The sequence below is a fragment of the Phyllobates terribilis genome, unplaced genomic scaffold (genome assembly GCF_046119375.1).
Source record: "Phyllobates terribilis strain yellow unplaced genomic scaffold, ASM4611937v1 Scaffold_4__5_contigs__length_816908805, whole genome shotgun sequence".
In the NCBI taxonomy this organism is placed as follows: domain Eukaryota; kingdom Metazoa; phylum Chordata; class Amphibia; order Anura; family Dendrobatidae; genus Phyllobates; species Phyllobates terribilis.
The window spans coordinates 565,126,535-565,151,762 of NW_027362764.1; the positions used below are offsets into that span (position 1 = coordinate 565,126,535).

A 25,228-nucleotide genomic window follows, 5' to 3' on the forward strand; every position below is an offset into this window, starting at 1 on the left:
TTAAGCTTTCACAATAAATAGTATTATACACTAGAAAGGGAAATCAAGGTAGAATAACTACAGTGCTTTTTTCTTCATTGAAAACATTATTAAATAAAATCCAAAATATTTACAGATGCATTTTTGTTAATTTTATAAAACAATTGTTACCACTGTTTTATAAATTGCTTCTTAGATGGGGTTTAGATGGAGTTTGTCATCAGATCTTACTTTTTGTTTTGCAATTTGGACCTATATTTTCTGCTATGGAGAAACATTATAAAAACCTACAGTGACGAACGTTTTACATTTGTGTAAGCAAGTATGAAAAAACAAGGATATTTGGTGTTTACCAATAATTCTTCATGCTAAACTAAAATGAAAACAAAAATTTGCTTGGTAGATTAAAATTAGAACTTCTTCGGTGTAATATAATAATTATTATGCATTTATTTTTTTGGAATATGAGCTATTGTCTATATGTTTACAAAGTATTTAAAGGGGTATTCTCATCTCCTAAAGTGATGTAATTGGATATGTCATTGCTTTATAATCAGTAGAGATCTGACCTCCAGGGCCCCTACTAATCCTGAAGATGAAAGAGTCGAATTGCCTATTCAGTGCATTGGTCCTTCACGGTCTTTCAAGGGTCTGAGAATGGGGCCAACTGTGGTTTTCTACGTGGGGCCAACTCTGGTTTTCTGCGCTGCACCATAGGGATAAACCATAAAGTAGCCTCAGTGCTAAATTATTGCTGCTGCACCTCTAATATCAAAATTGGTGGGCACTGTTCCCTCTAAGATGTTCACTTTCACTTAAAAATGCCCCACACCGCACACTGTGTAAATGGGCTTATTGGGCTCATTAGTACATTGAAATAACTTTTTCCTTTCCAGATTGCTCAGCTTAGAGGGAACAGGGTTGATGGGGTCCCTGAGGTTACACCCCTACAAAACAAAGTATCTAGTGACATGTCATCACTTTCTGAGATGGAAATACCACTTTAAAGGGTCTTCCCAAGACTCATTTTTCTCAGGGGTGTTGAGTGTCTGATCCTTAGGGACTCCACTGCTAGGACTTCCTTGAATTAATAGATGAAGGGTTACAAATTGAGCATGGTTCCCTTTAAAGCTAAATTCCCATAGTGCAAAAATAGCATCTTTTCTGCTAAAATCCACTGCATTTTACAGAGCCAGAACAGGGCATGATATTTTAAGGAATCTCATGCACAGACTGCAAAATACATTTGCAGCATAAATTGACAGGAGCTGCTGGAGATCCACAGCATGTTAATTTATGCTGTGGCTATAGATGTAAAGGGTGAAATGTGCAGCGCTCCCCCTCATCCTTTGCAATGGTAAATGCGACTGTAGATATCTCTGCTGCCGGAGGTCTGCACTGGAGATGTTATGTGGGAATATAGTCCAAGGTGGGCTCTCTGGAAATGATAGAGTTAGAATTGCAAACCCTGCAGATCGGTAGACCTGTTGTTGGGCTCATTCGTTCTGATTATTATATTGTTTTAAGCATTTACTTTCAAAAGAACATGTCTTAGATCAGGGATGTCAAACTCAAACCCACAGAATGCCAAAATGAAAAACTTGGGCAAAGTCGCTGGCCAACCAGTATACAGTATAATGGGCCCCACGCAGTCCTCCATACAGAATAACAAACCCCATATAGTCCTCCATACAGAATAATGGGCCCCACATAGTCCTTCATACAGTATAATGGGCCCCACATAGTCATTCATACAGAATAATGGTCCCACACAGTCCTCCATACAGTATAATGGGCCCCACATAGTCCTCCATACAGAATAATAGGCTCCACATAGCCCTACATACAGAATAATGGACCCCACATAGTCCTCCATACAAAATAATGGACCGCACATAGTCCTCCATACAGAATAATGGCCCCACATAGTCCTCCATACAGAATAATGGCCCCACATAGTCCTCCATACAGTATTATGGGCACCACATAGTACTCCATACAAAATAATGGCCCCCACATAGTCCTCCATATAGAATAATGGGCCCCACATAGTCCTCCATACAGAATAATGGGCCCTACATAGTCCTCCATACAGAATAATGGCGCCACATAGTCCTCCATACAGAATAACGACCCCACATAGCTCTCCATACAGTATTATGGGCACCACATAGTCCTCCATATAGAATAATGAGCCCCACGTAGGCCTTCATACAGAATAATGGGTCTCATAAAGTCCTCCATACAGAATAATGGCCACCCATAGTCTTCCATACAGTATTATGGGCACCACATAGTCCTCCATACAGTATTATGGGCACCACATAGTCCTCCATTCAGAATAATGGCCCCACATAGGGGTGTCGGTTCTGGTGTTATGGGCCAAATAGTTTGACATGTATGGCTTAGATGGAACAGTGATGTTGAATATATGTCCTGCATATTCAATTAATGTCTATGAAATTGCAGAAACTACTGAGCAGTGTAGATGGAAGTACTTGTCTCTGTCAGCCCCACAGACTAAATGGAGCAGCAGCAATCATAAGCCGTTATTATGGTTCTGTACAGGGATGATATCCCCTTCTTTGTTTTTTTAGTTTGTGCACAGATAATTCAATGCAAAAACTTTCGGAGAAAGATATTTTTAGAACTCCTAGATTAAATGAGTAGAGTAAATGTAATGAATTTATGTAATCCAATGATATGTCAAACCTGGCTCTAAAGTATCCAACTGAAAAATAATAAAACTAGATAAAAAATGATTGCTTTTAGAATCTAGCATTAGTTTGGTGCAGACGGCTCCCTCCTGAAATTTGATTGATTACTTACAGGGTAAAACAACAGAACATTGGCACACCGGCGTGCGGACAATAAAACACAAAACCGTGTGCCATGCACAGCAAACATCCATTGTTCACCCCTTCCATGAATTTAATACCCGTCATAATCATACTTTCAATGTCATAAGTGTTGGACAGAGATAAGGGAATGACAAAATAAAATCTAAGATTTTATTTAATAGGCTTAGTATAATCCTGCAATTAAATCACACAGATTTATTCACCCAAACTCTGTATTTCTTCCCTCAAGGGACATATATCTGCTAGATAAAACTGCTAACCAAAGACAAATGTGACAAAAAGTACGGATCAGTCCTGTGTGGGTTCTGGTGATAGTGTTCTACTCTTTGTCATTTTTGTATGATTTGTGCTACGGATGGAGAGAATGTGTAAAATATCAAGGACAAGTGTTATGGCCTTGAAATAAAATGAATGAGTAAAAGCCCTTTAACCGATGGTCGGGCATTTCTAAAGGCATATTCAAGACCTCCGTGTAAATATGTCCGCCAATCAAACAACAAATGAGGAAATTGCCCCAGAGATGTGCTGCCGACACTGATGAAACAAAGCGAACATCCCAGAGCATTAGCGCTCAGTCATCACATGCTGATGGAAACCAAACTGCGCGATTGAAGTCGCAACACGGTAAACTGTTTTGGGCAAAAAAAATGTGCAAATGTAAAAGATCCTTAACGCTATAAGAAAACGGTGAGCGATAAGTTAGTTCTCTAGTGAATTCTACGTCATCAACATACAGCTCAGGAATGATAGAAATATAAAAATATGTGCTGATGACCTATCTTGCGGTGTGTGGGTTATACTGCATTCCTTTGCACAATTCAACAATAAATGCTGGCAATTTAATGTATGTGAAAAAATAGCTAATAATAATAATAGGATTATAGATCTATACCACCATCGCTGACAGTAGTGCTATACGTGCGCAGTAACAGTAGGGCCTGATGTTTGTTTCCTCAATAGGCTTTTTCTATGGGTGAGTTCCCCACCCTCTTATTTTCTAGAAATGCAGTAAGGTCGGTTTCACACATCCATAAAACATGGACCATTCTCACAACGGAAGACCCAGCCCGACCACCAGGTCTCCTGATCTGAGCTCACTGCTTCAGATATGTCTAAGAAGCAGTTAGATCAGAACAGGAGATCCGGTTGTTGGGCCAGGTCTCTCGATGAGAGACTGGTCTTTGTTTCACGGAGGTGTGAAGCTGGCCTGATAGAGAAGAATCAGGTGTTACTGTACTCCACTATAATGTCTTTGGTCAGCTCCGCTAACTTTGTATGAACTTAATTACATTAATGGGGTTTTCTTGGAATAGAAAAAAAATACATAACGGTAATAAATAAATTCCTAAATACCTTTTATTAGCAAATTGCACTAATCAGTACATTACATTAAAACTGCTACCATCTTGTTACACTTTTCAATTTTATCAATTTAATAAGATGAGACAACTTCTTAAATAGGAGAGATACCTGTGAGCATGTGCAGTAGGAGGCTCTGCCTCTCTTCATGTGTAAGAAGATGTGCTGTGATCTAATACCAAAGATACCAGGGTACTGAGGCTAGGTGGCTGCTCACACTGTGTCCACCTTGTTTCTCCAAATGCTGAATACCTGCGGTGACTTGGAGATAGACTGATGCATGGTACAGGATATCTCCAGGTAACTGCATTGGAGCCTTCTACTGTATGGGCGAGTGTCCTAGTGACACTATAGGATAGGTTTATGCCAGTGCAAGAAATAAAATGTACTATAGGGTTTAGCTCTTTAGACAAACATAAATTTCTAACTCAAGGTATTTAGGAATTTATTTGCAATGACATTTCTTTTATTAACTCCTTTAAGAACCTTGTATTCTGTCTGATGAAGTGATTTTATCTTTAGTATCGACAAGGGTGTACTTCCACTGAATGATGCATAATATGAAATGAGTGACCGTAATCCGTGCTTCAGATGCGCACTGAACAATCTGTAATGCATCTTTCTGTGTGTATAGGCTGCCAGTGATCTCGACAGCGCAGATCCTGTTTACACAGCACTATGTGCTGGCGAGAGCAATGATCTTTTGCATAAACCAGACAGATGAGTGTTGTGCTCCTTCAGTAGTCAGTATGGACTGCTCAATTCTCGTGAAACAATTATTCCTAGGAACGCTCATAAGAATATATGATTTGTTTTTGACTCACCAGAAGCATCTTGAGATAAGAGAAGTCTGGAAATGGTTATAAAAAACCCATGTAACAAAGAGAAGGGGCCACTTCCTCTCATCATGTTTTTGTGATGCTTTATTTTGAACATTGTTTTTCTCAATGCCTGTATATTGCTTTGTTACCTCATTGATAAAGTATTATATTGCTTAAGGAAAAAAGCCTGGGATTCCCAACAAGTGGTCCTCCACAGGTTCTATCCACCAAGGCCCAAAAACAACTTGGAACTTCTTAAAAGGGCTCTACTTGATTACAAAATTGATGACCTCTACTTTCTGGTTAGCCAATAAAGGTATCACTCCGTGAATATTTTTGTCATTTTTGGGCATAAAAGTATTTACATCGATTTTTCTGGCTAACACGGTACCGCAATATAACTTTGTATTGTACATCATGACCTCTACTTATAACAGACCATCCATAATGAGGTTGGTAGGGGTTGATGCTTAACACCTCCACTAAATTACTGATGAAGAGGCAACATGGTTCCACACGCCCGTCAGTGAACAACACTTGGGTGGGACAAAACTGCCTTTAGTTGAAAAATTAGGATCAGCTAGCACTAAATGCACAAAGCCAGGTATAGGCCAATTTTGTAGGTCCCAAGAAACCCTTTAACATATTATAGTCAATTGCTTTGTCTTATTTTTTATGGTATAGAGGTCCGTGATGAAGCCATCATCATGTCTTCCAGTATTAAGAATTCTTTTTCACAGTCAGTCATGATGATTAAATGATTTCAAATACTACTATCTGTAATCTTTGGCACTGGCTTCACTGACATGGGTACTGGAGTGGGCATCAATGGTATCTCTTTCATAGCCCTTGTCTATGGGGTTGACATGGGGCTTGCCTTTAGTGACATGAATGAGACTTACAATCTTTCTTCTAGAGAGAAGTTTCTGGACTTTAATGAACATTAATTCCTTGTATATATAGTTATAATTTTTACTGTGTTAGTTGTGGATATTATATACAAATTTTACTTGAATACTTAAGTAAAACCCCCAATTTATGAGTTTTACTATACCTTATATATACTTTATATTAAAGTACATCACAGTAACTATCCTAAAATATTAATTACAAATTGGGCCCAACAGCAGGGGTATTACGCCTACTCATTATCACAGGTCATAATTGTAAAAGGCCAAGATCCCAGAAAGAGGTCACTTCATAGCAGAAAACACACTGTAAATCTTAAGTTATTTTTCCCCTTGGACTGATTCCTTTAGACTTTTTGATTATTTGATATTTCCAAATGTCTACAATTTCCAAATTGCCTTATGGCAGGAAAGGCAGGACAGCAAATCAATCAGGTAAATGAATGTGTGTCTGCAGAATAAGGCTGTGGAATGAATATCTGACCTCAGGTCCAAGCCCAATGAAATAATAAGAACCATGGAAGGTGAGACGACTCTCTGAGTCTTGACATGTTTAAATAAGGAAAATTCATATTGATCTGCCGTCTGATGAAATCTGCACTGATACTTTACAAATGAAAGCTTTCTCGATATTGCCATCTGTTGATTGAATAGTTTATTTTAAGCTTTGATCTCATGTATAAAATCATTACATATAAACAAAGAGAAGTGTTGTCAATGAAGAGAAAAGCATATAGGCTTCAATTTATGACCGGAAGCTGTGGATATACAAAATAAACCAACTAAATACTGACACTGTGCTATCCAGGTTCAAGGAAGAAACGACAGAGGCATGGCATTTCCAGACAAATATTCCAAATCAGGGGGAGCCGGCATTTCACGTCCCAGAAAGTACTGGACTACAGTTCCCATCAACCTCGACAGGTTGATGGGCGTTGTAGTCCAGTATGGCCGAAACAGCGCCATGCTGACCTCCTCTGTTACATGTTGAATTTTAAGAAGGTAATCATCTCCGACAAGCAGTCACAGTGGAAAAAATAGTGTCCCACAAAAATGTTGCAGTATAAGAACAAGCCGTGTGGGCAGGAGGTTTGTGTGACCCCCACATATAGAAAACAATTTTAGTAGCACCATTTAATAAGCAAAAAAATACTTTTCTTCATAACATTTTCAGCATTTTGCATGTGTAAGAATCACTACAGTCACTGCTTTGTGAAGAGCCAAACACAGGACGCATGGGAAAGTCTCTTCCGCTACCACTGTCTATCCTAGTCATTTGTACAGATAACTTTTATGAAGGGAAATGATCTCACCTAAAATTGCAGTTGGCACAAATGGGTCTGCCATGTACCACAAGCGGGGCCAAGAAGAATGAGGGGGAAAAAAGAGAACACAAGGAGAGAGAAGAAGAAAAATAGAAAATAATTGACACAAAGGCTGGTACTCCCAATAGATTCACGATAACACAGACGGCTGTATTGCAATGGAGCAAATTCATTTTCAGCTGCAGGTTTCACATTAGGTTAAATAGACATAGAGAATATGGCAGACATTACGGCAGCCTCCTCCATGACGGGTGTATACACCAAATAAGTTATGACATTTTAGGAGCAGTTTCCTCCGGAAGCATCACTGACATTGCGGACCTCTACTTAAGTGCTTCAGGGAACTTTACTCACTAAAAATTCCAGGTGTGACAAGGTCAAGTGATGCTATTCCCAGAAATGACTGCTCCTACAATGATCCCGCTTATTAAAACAAAATGCTGCCATAAAATCTACTGCACGTCATGTACTGTAAGAGAGCCCTGAAGAGGAAATCAATACCTGCGAAAATAAACAGGGTTATATGGGAGCTTTTATAGGATGCACTTATTAAATATTAAAACAACCTACATTATTACAGAAGAAATTATTAGTAGAAAGGGATCCAGTTCTTTCATACGGCACCACAGTAAGAGGCAAAATAAGCAAATGTGAGTGTAAATACAAATAAATGTGACATAAAAAAAGCATAGAAAATAAAGAAATATGACTACAACAGATAAAGCACAAGATTTTGGAATTGGTTTACTTGCTTATTGAAGACACTTATTATAGGCTTCGATTTCACAATGTAAAAACAATGTTACACTTGCACATTTGCTTCGGTCTGTGCCATAAACTATTAAAAATGGTTCAGTGTTACAGTAGTTAAAGGGGTGGTCTGAGGTCAGAGTAAATTTCATTCTAAATCCATATCTATTTAGTACCATAATCAAAGCTATTTTCTAATATACAGTATTTCCATTAAAAAGTCCCTATCCTTCCCTAACTACACTATCTAACTGGTATTCTATTTTTTTCCTACTTCCTGTATGATGATGGCGCTTCATTTGAGAACCCAAGTGCATGCTGGGATACTCAAAGGGTCATCAGGGGGCAGACAGTTCTAGAGGAATAGTGCCAGCTCACTTGTGCTTGCAGGAAATTAAGAAAATGGAGTGCGGACCCCGTCATGAAACAAAAAAAAATAGGAAAAGTTGTTCCAGCTCCAGATAAATACTTGATTTTATTTCAACGATTAAAAATACATATCCAAAATATGAAGGGGGGTAGACAGGTAGGTTTTGACATGTTTTGTGGAAATAAAATCAAGTTTTTATCGGGAGCTGAAACAATTTTTCCTATTTTTTTGCAAATCAGGGAGCAGAGACTGCGGTCACTGTAGTAGCCCCTTCCCCCTACTTGAAATGAAGCATCATCAGTGACACTTGTTCAGGGGCTGGGCTAGTCCCTCCACGCTGTGCACTGTGAACAATGACAACATGCGCTTTGTTGTCAACTTAGATCAGTAGTAACCAGCCGGCAAAAGAGCGATGTTACAATGCCCGGCGTGCAGAGAGTAGTGACGTCACTTGCAAGGGAGGCACTGTGGTCTCTGCACGTCGGGTATTGCAACACCGCTGTGTTACTTGATGGCTGGTTACTACTGATCTAAGCCAACAACAGAGCGCACGCTGTCATTGTGCACCCCACACAGATCACCGCACGCAGGGACTAGCGCAGCCCCTGAAACAAGAGTTACTGATGCTTCGTTTCAGATAGGGGGCAGGGTTTGCGGCAGAGACCACAGCCTCTTCCCCTTGATGACGCTTTTTTTGAATATCCCAGCATGCACTGGGATTCTCAAACGAAGCGTTATCACACAGGAAGTAGGTAAAAAAATAGAATAGTAGTTAGACAGTGTAGTGATGGAGCGGTAAGTAATTTGTAATGCATGTATATTACAAAATAGCTTTGATTATGGCACTAAACAGACAGGGATTTAGAATGACATTTACTTTGACTTCGGACCACCTCTTTAAAGGCTTTTCCCACGTTGTGGATTGCTGAAGAGTGTCTGTTTTTGTGAGGTGCATGTACATAGCCGCCTGATCGAATAATAAAGGCGTCACCAATAGGCTGTAAGTCAGACACTGTGCACCACATGTACTTGTGTGACTGGCGCCCTATGTAAGCCTCATTTGTGTGCATTTATATGCTAGACAGCCACCTCCATGAACTGGTAAGTTTGTGAGTGGTTGTTTTATCAGTATTTTGCACCTGTGTTATCTCCGCCTTTATCACGGGGGTTTGCTGCATCCTGCAGTACATCAGTATTATGACCTGGTGTTGGTAAATACGGCTCCCTTTTTTATTTTATGTCCTTTTCGGTGAGTAGTTTTTAATTTTATTGTAGGGACTCGCAGGTCAATGATTATTTTTGAAGTGGGTTATGAGGTTGTATTTTGGCCAAAATAACGACCAATACCTCATACATTTTTTATATATTTTTCATGGTTTTATTGTTGCACATCTTTTGCAGGATGCAGCCAGGCCTTTTAATATTGATTGGGGGCATTGGGGTAATGCTGGGCATCCCGCCTGATGTAATAGTATGGGTGTCATCCATCGGCTGTAAGCTAGACACTGTGCATCACATGTATACATGCCCTATATAAACCTCATCTGTGCGCATGTAAAATACTCAGCAACCAGCCCTCAATGAATGGCAGGTGTGTGAATGGTTATTTAATCAGTATTTTGCACCTGTGCTGCCCCCGTCTTTATCATGGGGGCTGCTGCGTCCTGCAGTCATTAGTAATATGACCTGATGTTGGTAAATACGCTGCCTTTTTTCAGTGATGTTTTTTAAATTTTATGTCTTTTTCAGTGAGCTGCCTATCAAAATAACAGGCAAAGCAGGCAAATATAAATACAACTGAAAGTTACATTATCAAAATACATAGAAAATAAAGAAATATGACAATAACAGATAAACCACAAGATTTGGGTACTAGTTCACTTGGCTATTTAAGACACTTATAGGCTTCAATTTCACAATATAAAAACAATATTACACTTGCAAATTTGCTTCTTTCGCAGCCATAAACCCAAGATAATATTAAAAATGGTGTAATGTTACAGTAGTTAAAGGCTTTTCCCATGTTATGCATTGCTGAGATATTACCAAGAAATGCCATTAATGTCTGATTACTCAAGTTTCCTCACTATGCAAAAAAAAAAATGGTCTGAGGAGCTTTGAAAAGTAAAGTGGATGTTATTTTTTTTATTTTTTTCCAAAATAGAACTTTACGAGACTTTGTCCCTACTTAAAAGGGAGAACTCTATAGTTTCCTACACAGAGGATCATCGAGAGAGGCACTATTTCAGAAATAGGTAAAAGTGACTGTGCTCACTCCCCTGTAGGCAATCACTGTGGTTCCCAGCAGTCAAGCAGACGTTAGTGGCAAATCTCATTCATAAGGCATGAGTTAGTTTTGTATGAAACCCAATTTCATGTAATGTGCAATAATTTTATCATTGTTACATAGGTAACTAAATGGTTAGACCACTGGAAGTACGCTGTTTGGTCTCATCTACATCAGAAATAGGAGAAGTGAGAGCATGAATGTAATCAAATTATTTCTTCTATATAACTCACTCAGAAAGCTAAAAAGTGTGAATGTTAAGCAATAGAATATTAAAATCTACTATCACAATTATTATATACTTTATATTAAACTGCCCAATTCTTCTGAACTGCTGATAGGAAGGACGGAGTTAACCTTCTCCCTGAGGGTTATTGTCATCTAATTAATGGCTATACTAAATCTGCACTAGAAAACTAGATGGAAATAGTAAATACAGGTGGACACAGTGCTTCGACAGGTCCAACATGGCAGAGGTCACATGGACACAGTGCCTGACAGGTCCCACAAGGCAGAGGTCACATCGACACAGTGCCTGACAGGTCCCACATGGCAGAGGTCACATGGACACAGTGCCTGACAGATCCCACATGGCAGAGGTCACATCGACACAGTGCCTGACAGGTCCCACATGGCAGAGGTCAAGGCTCACTGTTTTTGAGAAGAAGCACACAATGCAGTATGGCCAGTACTACTTTGTAGCTTACCTGGGTAGTAAGAATTAGGCACTGTTGTACTTAGTGTGTTTGTTTTCATAGTGAATGATGAAGGCGAGGACACAGCTGTAGATAAAGACACATATAAATTATACACAATGAGCGGCAGTAAAAGTCCTCTGTCATCACCATCAAACCATAAAATACTGTCAAATGGGATAATTATGCACCTGCTACACACATAGCGCATCTATAAAAGTCATAGTCCAGTCATCTTATAACAGTAAAAGTGTAAATATTTAGAGAAAACAGCACCTTCTATATACAGTGGGGAAAAGAAGTATTTGATACGCTGCCGATTTTGCAAGTTTTCTCACCTACAAAGAATGGAGAGGTCTGTAATTTTTATCGTAGGTACACTTCACCTGGGAGAGACAGAATCTTAAAATGAAAACCAGAAAATAACATTGTATGATTTTTACATAATTAATTTGCATTTTATTGCATGAAATAAGTATTTAATCACCTACCAACCAGCATGAATTTTGGCTCTCATAGACCTGTTAGTTTTTCTTTAAGAAGCCATCCTACTCTACGCTCATTACCTGTATGAATTGCACCAGTTTGAACTCGTTACCTGTATAAAAGACACTTGTCTACGCACTCAATCAATTACACTCCAACCTCTCCACCATGGCCAAGACCAAAGAGCTGTCTAAGGATACCAGGGACAAAATTGTAGACCTGCACAAGGCTGGGATGGGCTATAGGACAATAGGCAAGCAGCTTGGTGAGAAGGCAACAACTGTTGGCGCAATTATTAGAAAATGGAAGAAACACAAGATAACTGTCAATCTTCCTTGGTCTGGGGCTCCATACAAGATCTCACCTTGAGGGGTAAGGATGATTCTGCAAAAGGTCAGGAATCAGCCCAGAACAACATGGGAGGACCTGGTCAATGACCTGAAGAGAGCTGGGACCATAGTCTCAAACATTACCGTTAGTAACACACTACGCCGTCATGGATTAAAATCCCTCAGGGCACACAAGATCCCCCTGCTCATGCCAGCACATGTCCAGGCCCGTTTGAAGTTTTCAAATGACCATCTGGATGATCCATAGGAAGTATGGGAGAAGGTCATGTGGTCAGATGAGACCAAAATAGAACTTTTTGGTATCAACTCCACTCCGTGTTTGGAGGAAGAAGAAGGATGAGTACAACCCCAAGAACACCGTCCCAGCCATGAAGCATGGTGGGGGAAACATCATACTTTGGGGGTGCTTTTCTGCAAAGGGGGCAGGACGACTGCACCGTATAGCAGGGAGGATGGATGGGGTCAAGCATAGCGAGATTTTTGCCAACAACCTCATTCGCTCAGTAAGAGCATTGAAGATGGATCATGGCTGGGTCTTCCATCATCACAATGACCCAAAACACACAGCCAGAGCAACTAAGGAGTGGATCCGTAAGAAGCATTTCAAGGTCCTGGAGTCACCTAGCCAATCTCCAGACCTGAACCCAATGGAAAATCTTTGGAGGGAGCTGAAACTCAATGTTGCCCAGCGACAGGCTCGAAACCTGAAAGATCTAGAGAACATCTGTATGGAACAGTGGGCCAAAATCCCTGCTGCAGTGTGTGTAAACTTGGTCAAGAACTACAGGAAACGTCTGACCTCTGTAATTGCAAACAAAGGTTTCTGTACCAAATATTAAGTTTTGTTTTTCTATTGCATCAAATACTTATTTCATGTAATAAAATGCAATTTAATTATGTAAAATCATGCAATGTGATTTTCTGTTTTTCTTTTTAGATTACAAATTACAGAGCTCTCCATTCTTTGTAGGTGGGAAAACTTGCAAAATCGGCAGTGTATCAAATACTTATTTTCCCCACTGTAGGGATATACGGTATTGATGCAAGTGCAGTATTTCTGAAAACAATTACATTCAGAGGAAGTATCACGGGTGTATCAAGTATGACAGACAGACATTCTGGATCCGGCTGTAGAAGGTCACTGCGATTGGCATTGCAGACGCCTTCTTGATCCTCTCATCTCTGTAGTGTAGTGAAATCCCTGCTCCCTTTAGGACCCAGCAGTGACTTCCACCTCCTGGTGCTAATTGACACACCCTTGCTTGGTAGTTAAAAACTCTCAGTATCTCCAGAGAGTCGCCGGTGATAGTTCAATGCTCCTTTGTCCATGCCTGGAGTACTAGTAGTCGGCTAGTTTCTTCTTGGATCCCCCTTGGAGAACAGTTAGCGCTATCTCTCTGGTGTCTTCTCAAGCTAAGTGTATCTCCTTTGTTTGTTTATCTTGTTGTCTTTAGTTAGAGTGGGGCCTGACTAGTGTTCACCCCATCCCCTCCCTATCTAGGGCCTAGCTCTTGGGACATTCAGGGATTAGGTTTCCCGCGCATGTGCTGTGACAAACGGCTCCGGACACACACAGTGAAGCTGAGAACTACACAGCTTCACTGCGCACGTGCGGGGAGCCGCTCATCACAGCGCATGCGCGGGTCCCAGAGATAAAAGCGCGGCTGACAAATACTGCGCAAGCGCCGTCAGCTCAAGCCGAGAGCACTGAGAATTCAAATGCGTGGGCGGCGCCAACCATGACTAAATGCGAGCAATCACATCCCTATGACTAAACGAGCAGGTATGATATAAATGTATAAAGTGGTTTATATACATGATATTAGAGCCGATTTTTATTAAAAAAACGTGTTAGTGATGCACACTGCATCACTAACAACGCAATGGGGGCAGTTTAGATACTACACAGGACATGACAGGTTTCCTTTAAAATCTGTATAAGTGCTTTAATTAGCATTTTGGGGGGTAATAGACTCCCTTTAGTCTTTCCCGGTATATTCATAAGATGCACTGGTTACTCCACTCCTCTGCTTTTATAACGTTTGCCCGAGTGTTTTATTTTGGAGAAATTCGACAATCGCAGCTGGATGATGGCCCAAAAGAGATGTAAGTGACCCCGATAACTCCTGAATAAGCCCACTAATCATAACTGTGCAAAGTGCAGTGTGGTGTAGCAGATTAATGATACCTCACTCTGACACAGGGAAGGCTAAAATCATTCAACATTTATATCCGTCTACCTAGGGCTCTAGAGTTATTATATGGTGTCTACAGAAAAGTCTACTGACAGGTTCCCTTCAACCTGGTTATTAAGAATGCTTAAAAAAAGGTATACATGTAGAAGTGAGCAGGGGAAGACATTTTATTTACTGAGGAATGAATATTTTATTTTCACGCCTCCCATATGTGACACAAGGATCAGTGCTGCTATACTGTAGTGTTACAGGGCTGCATTATGGTTAGATGACAAGTTTATTTTAGAGACTGACAGGCCGACACAGGCAAAAATGTCACATTGCTTATTGTAAAAGCACAATTTCCAAGATAGTTGTAAATGGTCAAAATGAGAATAATGCACCCCGTATAGTAAGGGAAGGACATCGAGCTCCCAGCAATACACTTTCCAACTTGTTATGATTATTTAGAGAAAATCCTGAATGCATCAGCGACTGTTCAAAACGCAAAGTGATTTAAGGCACAGCATGAGGGAAGTGGATTTTCCATAAATGACTATTTTGTCCATTAAATTGATTGTTAATGAGGTGGAAAAATGTCTTAAAAGTCACTCATGTTCACTTCAATTGCTTCCTCCTCCGTGCATTAGTAAAAATAAAACAGTGATGGAGCAAAATCATTTACAACTTACATCTGCCATTTAGATTGTGAGTGTCCATAAAAGAGAACGCTTCATCACAGTTAGTGCCTTGCTCGGTGTAGCTTTTATCCATTGAATTCACCATCACTGTCATCTCCTGACGAGTGTTGCTCAGGGTCTCCTTCCGTTTCTTTGCCAGTTTCCTGCAAAATAATATCAATCACACATTATAATTCACTGGAGCTTAGCAACACGGCATTAGTATGGAAGGTGCAGTGGTGGAGAAGCAGTGTGCTAGGCCATATAAGAAGATGCTAAATGGTACATGGGATCCCTGGTTTACATCATTAATTGCAGTCCAGAATATTTTATTTACTCCTCTGCTGGGCAACATTACATAAAGAAAATTTGTTAGCCCAGATCTGTCATCATACCGTAATGTGTACTTGAACGCGACATCCTCAATGGCATGTCATGGGGTAAACCTCAAGATAAAGTTTGCTTTACCTGTAACACAATGACAAGTCCGTTCTCCTATAAGCCAAAATGACAAAAAATAATGTTATAGATTGGCTACTAGGAGAGCTGTAAGAATACACCAGATACAGAGTTTGGTGTATTCATCCTACAAGGCGATAATTGATGTCAATCACTTGGAAGAAAAGGAGGAAGGTGGGAAGAGCTTTCTCCTCTTAAATACACCACTCATAAACTATGCGCCCAGTATCCTCTTTATGTGATCCTAGTAGCCAATCAGCACAACATTTTTGCTCTTTTAGCTAATAGGAGAGTGGACCTCTCCCCATATCATGCCACCTTTAAAAAGAGCAACACAGTATGGTAACCAATCTGCCAATGACACCGGGATTTTTAAGGCTAATGAGTTTTTATGTTTGTATTCCTGACAATTAAACAAAAATAAACCTGATGTACTGTGGGTGAAATAAGTATTACACTTAATTTATGGACATCTATGGTTTGATTTATTTGCCTGTGTGGATTGGATGGCTTGTTATCAACATCTGGTGAGAATTTCATATCAATAGCAACTTTAGAAATATGTTTACTTACAAAATTGGTGACAGGTTCAATACTTATTTCACCAGCTACACACTTTACAAGTAAGATCAGTCATTGTCTGTTATACTATTTGAAATTAAGTGATTAATAGTGATGAATTGTTAACCCTTTCGGCGAGAGCGATCGGGGGTTTGTCGAGTATTTGCGTCGTGCTCGGCGTCAATGTTAGTGTTGCCGCGGCTGCTTGTGTCACGGCTATTAAACACAAGCAGCCTGTTTTTAAGGTACGGAGGGCCCTGCGATCCCGCTCCACCATCACCGCGACTATCCGGTAAAGTAACGTTCGGACCATAAGACGCACCCCCCACTTTCCTCCCAAATTTGGGGGAAAAAAGTGTGTCTTATGGTCTGAAAAATACGGTATATTTGTACATATATATCTATATATATTGTGACAAAGTCAGTGGCAAAGTACTGGAGGGGAGATATGTTTCACTGAGGCTATTAGCTTCAGTAATTTGAAACTCAGAAGTTTTGCTCCAGCACACTAAGTGTTGAAAGGGGTTAAGCAGCCATTTTAAGGGCTGGGTTTTTTGAGAACAACCATAGAGCGGGTGGGAGGTAGTTCTCCATATCTCCACCCCAGGGTGTGGTCTGGGGTTTAAATATAAGGTCTGCTGAGACATTCAGTGTATCTGGAGAGGCTAGCTCCAGAGAGGAGCTTGTGGTTTTGTGCAAACCTGACCAGCGTGTTTTTCTAACCCTGAGTGGCAGGACCCCGGTAGATGTAAGGACTGTGCTGTACATTTTCTTATTTTGTTTTACTGTTATGCCAGAAAGGCAGTGTTTATTTTTATGAACTCTACATTGGTTTATGCCGTATTTTAATAAACCAATAAGAAATTTAAAGAGACAGGGTTCCATGTCTACCTCCGTGTGCAGCCGAGTGAGCCGGTCTACCACAATATAGATAGATATATATCTATCTATAGATATATATATCTATAGATATATATATGACTCATTATACTCTTTATTGCATTCTATGAATAATCATATAACAAGTGCCCCTGCACAGTAGTCTAATGAAGTTCTCTCAGACAGATCACTTTTGCTGTTCCCTCTCTCTTTGGTTTTCTGAGAACAATTCCCCCTCCAGGGCTGAGTATCGCATGTATTGAAATGACTTGAATGCAGCTGCAGGAATAGGCAGGGGCTAATTGATTTATATGAAGAATGAACTGATTAGGTAATGGCATAATACAAATGTGTTTTATAAGGCTGCACATTGTGCAAAATGCTTTGTTCTCTCATCTACTTTCTATCCAGATTTAATCTCGACTAGCATTATCATTGAAATGTATAGATAATCCAGTTATGACTTATCAAAGCAAAGCAATTTATCTGCATTGTTCATATTCTTCATCTCTGGAACAGAACGTCTTGATGTTCACTAATATTCTAGGTCTATGGACCATATCTAAATAGACTTTGTAAGTAGCTTTTCTTTGCGGCATATATTTTTTGTAATATTCTTCTGTCAATCATGTTACATTCAGTCTGTATTTCTAGCATTATTCCTCTATTGTAATCAGGGCAATTTGGAGTCACACTGTGCATGTATCATTTATTACTGTGTGCTGTGTGCGCATCTACTCTCCCTCCAACCTCCAATTGGCCGCCATTTACCGTCCCCCAGGGTCAGCCACCACATTTCTAGACCATTTCACCACCTGGCTACTTCACTTCCTTTCCACTGACATCCCCACTATCATCATGGGCAACTTCAACATCCCCATTGACACATCCCACTCATCTGTCTCTAAGCTTCTATCCCTCACTTCCTCCTTCGGCCTTGCTCAGTGGTCTCCCACAGCCACTCACAGAGACCTCACTGGATCTCATCTTCACCTGCCTCTGTTCCCTATCTAACCTCTCTAATTCACCTCTCCCTCTATCTGACCACAACCTACTTACATTCTCTTCCCTCTCCTCTTCAGATCCACAAACCCCACTCCACAAACTTACACATCCTCGCAGAAATCTCAAACACCTTGACCTACACTCACTCTCTAAATCCCTCCTCCCTCTTACACACATAAGTTCCTTACAAGATGCAGACATTGCTGCAGCTTTATATAACGCCACAATAGCTGTAGCTCTCGATTCGGTCACCCCTCTCACACACCAAAGCTCGCACAATCAATAGGCAACCCTGGCAAACCAACTGGACTAAAGAACTGCGACAGGCCTCCAGGGTTGCTGAGCGGAGATGGAAAAGGTTCCGCTTCAACGAGCACTTCATCGCATTCAAACAATCCCTCACCATTTTCAAGTCCACACTCACTGCAGCAAAACAAACTTACTTCTTATCTCTCATATCCTCCCTGTCTCACAACCCTAAAAAGCTATTCAACACTTTCAATTCTCTCCTCCGTCCCCCAGTGCCTCCTCACTCTCCTCTCATCTCAGCCGAAGACTTCGCCTCATTCTTCAAGCAGAAGATTGACACCATCAGACAAAGCGTTTGCCTTAAGTCCCCACAGCCCCTCCTCATATCTACCCAACCTTATTCCTCCAAAACAAGCTTCTCCACCATTACAGAAGATCAAGTTTCCTCTTTACTCTCCAAATCACACCATACCACCTGTGAACTCCACCCAATCCCGTCCCACCTAATCCCTAACCTTTCCACAGTCTTCATCCCAACCCTAACCCACCTTTTCAACCTGTCACTAACAACTGGCGTCTTCCCCTCATGTTTCAAACATGCCTCAATCACACCCATCTTCAAAAAGCCCTCCCTCGACACATCCTCTTTGTCTAGCTATCGCCCCATATCACTCCTCCCTTATGCCTCAAAACTACTGGAACAACACGTCCACCTTGAACTGTCCTCCCACCTCTCCTCCTGCTCCCTCTTTGATCGCTTACAATCAGGCTTCTGACCACATCACTCCACTGAAACTGCCCTGACTAAAGTCACCAATGACCTACTAATCGCCAAATCAAAGCGTCACTACTCTATCCTCCTCCTCCTGGACCTGTCATCCGCCTTCGACACAGTGGACCATTCCCTCTTACTACATACAGACTCTCTCTTCTCTTGGCATCACAGACTAGGCCCTATCTTGGATCTCTTCATACCTAACAGACCGGACATTCAACGTCTCCCACTCACACACCACCTCCTCATCTCGCCCCTAATCTGTCGGTGTCCCCCAAGGTTCAGCCCTAGGGCCCCTGCTCTTCTCTATCTACACCTTTGGCATGGGACAGCTCATAGAGTCTCACGCCTTTGAGTATCACCTCTATGCTGATGACACACAGATCTACCTCTCTGGACCCGATATCTCCTCCTTACTAACCAGAATCCTACAATGTCTGTCTGCTATTTCATCCTTCTTCTCCGCCAGATTTCTAAAGCTGAACATGGACAAAACTGAATTCATCATCTTTCCCCCACCTTACTCAACCCCCCCATCTGACCTATCCATCAAAGTTAATGATTGCCCACTCTCCCCAGTAACACAAGCTCGCTGCCTCAGTGTAACCCAGGAATCTGATCTCTCCTTCAAGCCACATATCCAAGCCCTCTCCACTTCCTGCCGACTCCAACTCAGAAATATCTCCCGGATCCACACATTCCTCAGCAATCACTATGCCCTCATCATCTCCCACCTCGACTACTGCAACCTCCTGCTCTGTGGTCTCCCTTCTAACACTCTCGCACCCCTCCAATCTATCCTAAACTCTGATGCCCGACTAATCCACCTGTCCCCCCGCTATTCCCCGGCATCTCCTCTCTGTCAATCCCTTCATTGGCTCCCCATTACTCAGAGACTCAAGTTCAAGACCCTAACCTTGGCATACAAAGCCATCGACAACCTGTCTCCTCCATACATATGTGACCTATTCTCCCGGAACTTACCTGCAAGCAACCTCCAATCCTCACAAAATCTCCTTCTCTACTCCCCTTCCCACAATCGCATACAAGATTTCTCCAGTGCATCTCCTCTACTCTGGAACTCTATACCCCAACATATCAGACTCTCGCCTACCGTGGAAACCTTCAAAAGGAACCTGATATCCCACCTCTTCCGACAAGCGTACAACCTGCAGTAACCACCGCTCCATCATACCGCTGCACGACCAGCTCTACCCCCACCTACTATATCCTCACCCATCCCTTGTAGATTGTGAGCCCTCGCGGGCAGGGTCCTCTCTCCCCCTGTACCAGTTGCTAACTCGTTTTGTTCCAGATTATTATAAGTGCATTTGCTATGTATACCCTTTTCACATGTAAAGCGCCATGGAATAAATGGCGCTATAAAAATAAATAATAATAATATTACTGAAATATCTCATTATTTCTTTACATTTCCTATTATTTTCTAAAATACTAATAAAAATCAAATTGGAATTGGAATGGGTAGTATATATGTAGAAAGGATCTATTGATTAGGTGACTATAAACTATCGTGGACTGGTCGTGGATTTTCAATGTGGGTTATGCACCAAAGATCTACAACAATATACCAGAAAATACATATATTCCTAACAGCTTTGTGTTATCAATGTTCTCTGCTAATGACAAGTAATCCAGTCCTTTCACCCTGAACTCATAAGTAGCACAGCTAGGAATCAAATGCAATGCTCTAATTTGCCTTGAGCAAATCAAGCTCTACTCATAGGGGCCGATTTATCAAAGCTTTTATGGCACAAAAATGGCGTAAAAGCTTTGAAAAGTAGCAAACTGTTTGCGCAATGCAGAATTGCACAAAAATTTTGGATCAGCTACACCAGTCTGGATCAATCGGCTCCATATTCCTTTTTAATGACTTGAAATTAAAAATAAACTCTGAGATTGAGAATAAATCCCATGTGAGTTATTTTTCAAATGTCCTTAAATATGGGGTAAATTCCCCCCTACTGAAAGAAGGTAATGGCAAATATAAAAACAACAATAAATTCTTGGATCAAGTACTCAGTTTTAACCTTAGGGGTTTGCCATCTGTGCAGCTGCACAGGCCATATTAACTGTTGTTACTGAAGAGTTCACTACTGGCACCGATACAAGGGGCAATGATAGCGAAGTATGATCCCAGTCTTGAACTTGGTGGCCAAATCTGTAGAAAGATAGCTGCACAATATGCTTCATTCCTAGTTTATTAATTTGACAGCATTTTCTTAGTAACAGTGTAAATTGGACATTGTATGATTATGTTTAGGGAGGAGCGGACCCATGGAAATTCAGGTTCTGGTACCCGAACCGAACTTTATTCCAAAGTTGCACTGCCCAATCCAATGTAGTGAACATTTATCATGCACTGCCCAATCCAATGTAGTGAACATTCATCATGTTTTTGATGAATGGCATCGTAACCCTATATAAATGTAGAGAAAAATCATCTAGATAAAGTCCATTGCTCTTAAGGTAGCAAATATCTCTTTGTGGGACAACATTGTGGGTATCTTCGTGTTTTGCAGTTATAGTACTTGGTATAAAGATATCATTAGGCGGATCTCTGTATTTGCCTTTGAAATATACTGTATGATCCGTAATTTACTCACAGAAATTTTTTTAAACTAAAAATACCCAACTTTTACAAATCTTTATTGATGCAGAAATACGTCCTTCCCTTCCATAGTTCGGTCATCCACCTTCCAATCTGCTGTATCTTGTTTATACATTCATGCCCAAAATTAATGTCCACCATATCCTATGTGTAATTGATACGTTTAACATACAGAACCACTGCATTTCACTATCACAATATTCATATATTCAGTACATTTACTATCACCAAACGCAGTGTAGAGAAATCCAATTCAATAGCCACATGTTCTGTAGGTAGATTTAACAAGTATAGCTTCAGACAGCAGGGAAAAATGGGATCAGGGTGACCTACATACAGCTGGTAAAAAAGTACTGAAAACCTCCACAATTTTCTAGGTAAATATATTTCTAAAGGTGCTATTGACATGAAATTCTCATCAGATGTTGGTAACAACCCATCCAACCCACACAGGCAAATAAATCAAACCATAGATGTCCATAAATTAAGTTATGTGTAATAATGAGAAATGACACAGGAAAAAAGTACTGAACACGCTTACTGAATTTATTTAATACTACGTACAAAAACCTTAATGGTTATGACAGCTTCAAAACACCTCCTGTATGGAGAAACTAGTCACATGCATTGCCCAGGTGTGATTTTGGCCCATTCTTCCACACAGAGTCTTCAAATCGTGGGCTCCATCTATGAACTCTGAGCTTTAGTTCCTTCCATAAATGTTCTATTGGATTCAGGTCAGGGGATTGGCTGGGCCATTCTAGCAGCTTCATTTTCTTTATCTGACACCAACGGAGTTTCCTTGGCTGTGTGTTTGGGACTAGGCCATCAGTTGAACCAGCTGATAATATTTTTCACTATGTGGTAGGATTGCTTTCTAATTACTGATAGATTTTAGCTGGTGCCATGACTTTCTATGGCTTTTTGCACCTCTCTTTCTTCATATGTTCAATATTTTTTACCCGCATCATTTCACATTATTACATATAACTTAATTTATGGACATCTATGGTTTGATTTCTTTGCCTGTGTGGATTGGATGGGTTGTTACCGACATCTGGTGAGAATTTCATGTCAATAGCACCTTTAGAAATATATTTACTAAGAAAATTGGTGATCTGTTCAATACTTATGTCACCTGCTGTATACTTTAAAGCACACACAAATACACCCACCCGTATTTTTCTGTGAATTTTGCTAAGAACTCAAATTTTTCATACTATAAATTCAACAAAGTACTGTGAAATATGGTGGTGCTATATGAATAATAATAAAAAAATAACAATAATAATAATTATTATTACTATTAATAATTATTGCAACAGGCTAGCAAAAACATTCACAGACTAGAACATAAGATCAAAACCACTGGATGAGTATACATAGACACATACAGCATAAACATCTCCAGGCAGCGTATCAAAAGTCTTTTTTTTTTTTTCAAATCTGGTCATCACGTGCTGCACACCACGGGAAATATTAAGCCTGAAGGAAACATGTATATATTATTTATTGATAAAGTGATATTCCCATCTCCAAGATCCTATTTTTCATAATAATAATATTATTAAATAACTCCAATTAGAAATGTAGTATAGTTCTTATGATTCGCTATGTTGCTTACCCCATGTTCAGGGCATTGCAGTAGCTTATGTATCCAGGGTTACACCCACTCACTCATATAATGACAGTTAGTTAGTGGTTGTAACCATGGATACCTAAGCTACTGTAATGCCCTGGACATGTGGTAAGCGACATAGCAAATCACAAGATCTATACTACATTTCTAATTGGAGGTATTTGATGATATTATCATTATTACACATACTACATATTGGGATAGGATCTTGGAGATGGGAATACCCCTTTAAGCTAAAGGTTATAGAGAGTGCTGTTTTTCTGATCTTCAAAAGTGTGCCTATATAGACATGCCCAAGTGATCTAGTAGTATGTGCAAAACCAAAATACCATTTTTGGAAAGCCATTGCCTATGTTCAAGTTTTAAATTAGAAGAAATGAGAGCTAAAATCTATTTTGGGAACATATTAATTCAGGCATTACATTATTTTATTGACTTTGCATTACTTTAATCTTATAATGACATCATATATCATTAGACTGGTTCATTTTTCCAATTTTGCATTAAAAGTTCACCAGATGATTTCCTTGTTGACGAGCAGTACTGTATAAACAACAACACAAACTAGAAAATTAAGAAAATATCGTCTACACAGTAAGGGCATCGAGTAGATAACAACATGTGGCAAATAGCTCCGGTAACATCCCGGTTCCAGATGACTACTTAACAACAAAGAGCAGAAGCCGCACTGGAATACACTAAGATGCACTCATTTTGGACGTGTGCCCATCATTATTATATGGGGGTAGAAGAACGACAGGTGTTCATGTTATTATGGCGTTACGATCGGCATATTTATTGCATCGTCCAGACATTTAAAGCCATATATATTGTTGGGGAGGAAGATTCATCGCTTTGCTGTTGACAGTGTGTCATTAGTACAACAGGATCATTTCCTATGTTACACAATGAGGTGATTGCTTCCAGACATAATAACTGAAGCTAATGTTTGGGTATTAGGACAATTGTTTAATTAGAATGAAGACGCTACGTGTGTTCTTGTACAATTACGCTCAGTAATGACATTTGTTGCAGTGACTTCCACCTCTTCCCTGCCATGCTATGCTATGTAATGAATATCCGGTCCCCAGGACTGGGAGGGGGTAACGCTGCTGTTTATTCAAAGACACCAGCAGAAGTTAATAGACAGTTATAAACTAATTGAGTGTGTCTGTTGTGATATCTTCTCATTCATCTAGCTCTTTCGGTTTAGCTCTGGAAGGCGTCCATATGGTGCTGAACCCTGCTGCTGGAAACACTCAGAAGAAGTGAGAAAAAGCGAGCGCCGGGAAGTAAACTTTAACTGTTCTGAATGTGTTCAGCACTTCTGATATTAGCCGCACTGTTTCAGATTAAAAGCAGTATAAAATGTCCGTACAACTTAAAAGAAAAGTAGATGCAACTTATTAACATCTTGATGAAGGGACCTATGTACTTTATTGTCCATTAAATGGTAGCATGTATTGAGGATTATCATTTAGTATCTGTTCTACATCATACCTAAATATTAATCCAGAAAATCTGGCTCTGTAGAGTCAACAGGATCAAGGTTTTGATTTACAGCAGCTGAGATATGAATAAGGAAGAAGATCTTGACTTTTAGGTTTAAGAACAGAAAATGATGATAAATGTCTTAGCCCTATTATTCCTTATCTTTCCTTAAAGAAGCCCTCCCATAAAAGTTTTTATCCTCTTAATATATTGCAATCATCATATTATACAGCACTGTGTACTTACAATTGCTAATTTTGCCTTTCTATCCAGCTAATTCTTCTCTATTCTCTGCTCTATGTAGAAACAGGAAGTCTCTTTTCCCTCCTGGCTGCTGTCTCCTCCCCACTGCCAGAGAGGTTTGCAGTGACTCATGATTCATGCAGGAAAAATAGACTTCCTGTTTCTACATAGAGCTTAGATGGATTCAGCTGGTCAGTTTTTAATCACGTGATGTCATAGAACTAATGGAAAAGAGAAGAATTAGCTGGAT

General features: G+C 40.2%; 1 protein-coding gene across 5 annotated transcripts in view; it reads right to left on the reverse strand.

Annotated features, from left to right (window-relative positions):
• PTPRM (protein tyrosine phosphatase receptor type M) overlaps nt 1-25,228 on the reverse strand; it is an 810,930-nt gene that overhangs the window by 175,363 nt on the left and 610,339 nt on the right. For 4 of the 5 annotated variants that reach the window (XM_073679055.1, XM_073679056.1, XM_073679057.1 and 1 more), the window contains 2 exons: nt 15,058-15,209; nt 11,368-11,442 (listed from right to left, as the gene is read on the reverse strand). In XM_073679055.1, coding sequence (XP_073535156.1) covers nt 11,368-11,442; nt 15,058-15,209 — 227 coding nt within the window. Of the gene's footprint in view, nt 1-7,241; nt 7,269-11,367; nt 11,443-15,057; nt 15,210-25,228 lie in introns of all 5 variants that reach the window. The other variant, XM_073679060.1, reaches the window with a different exon arrangement.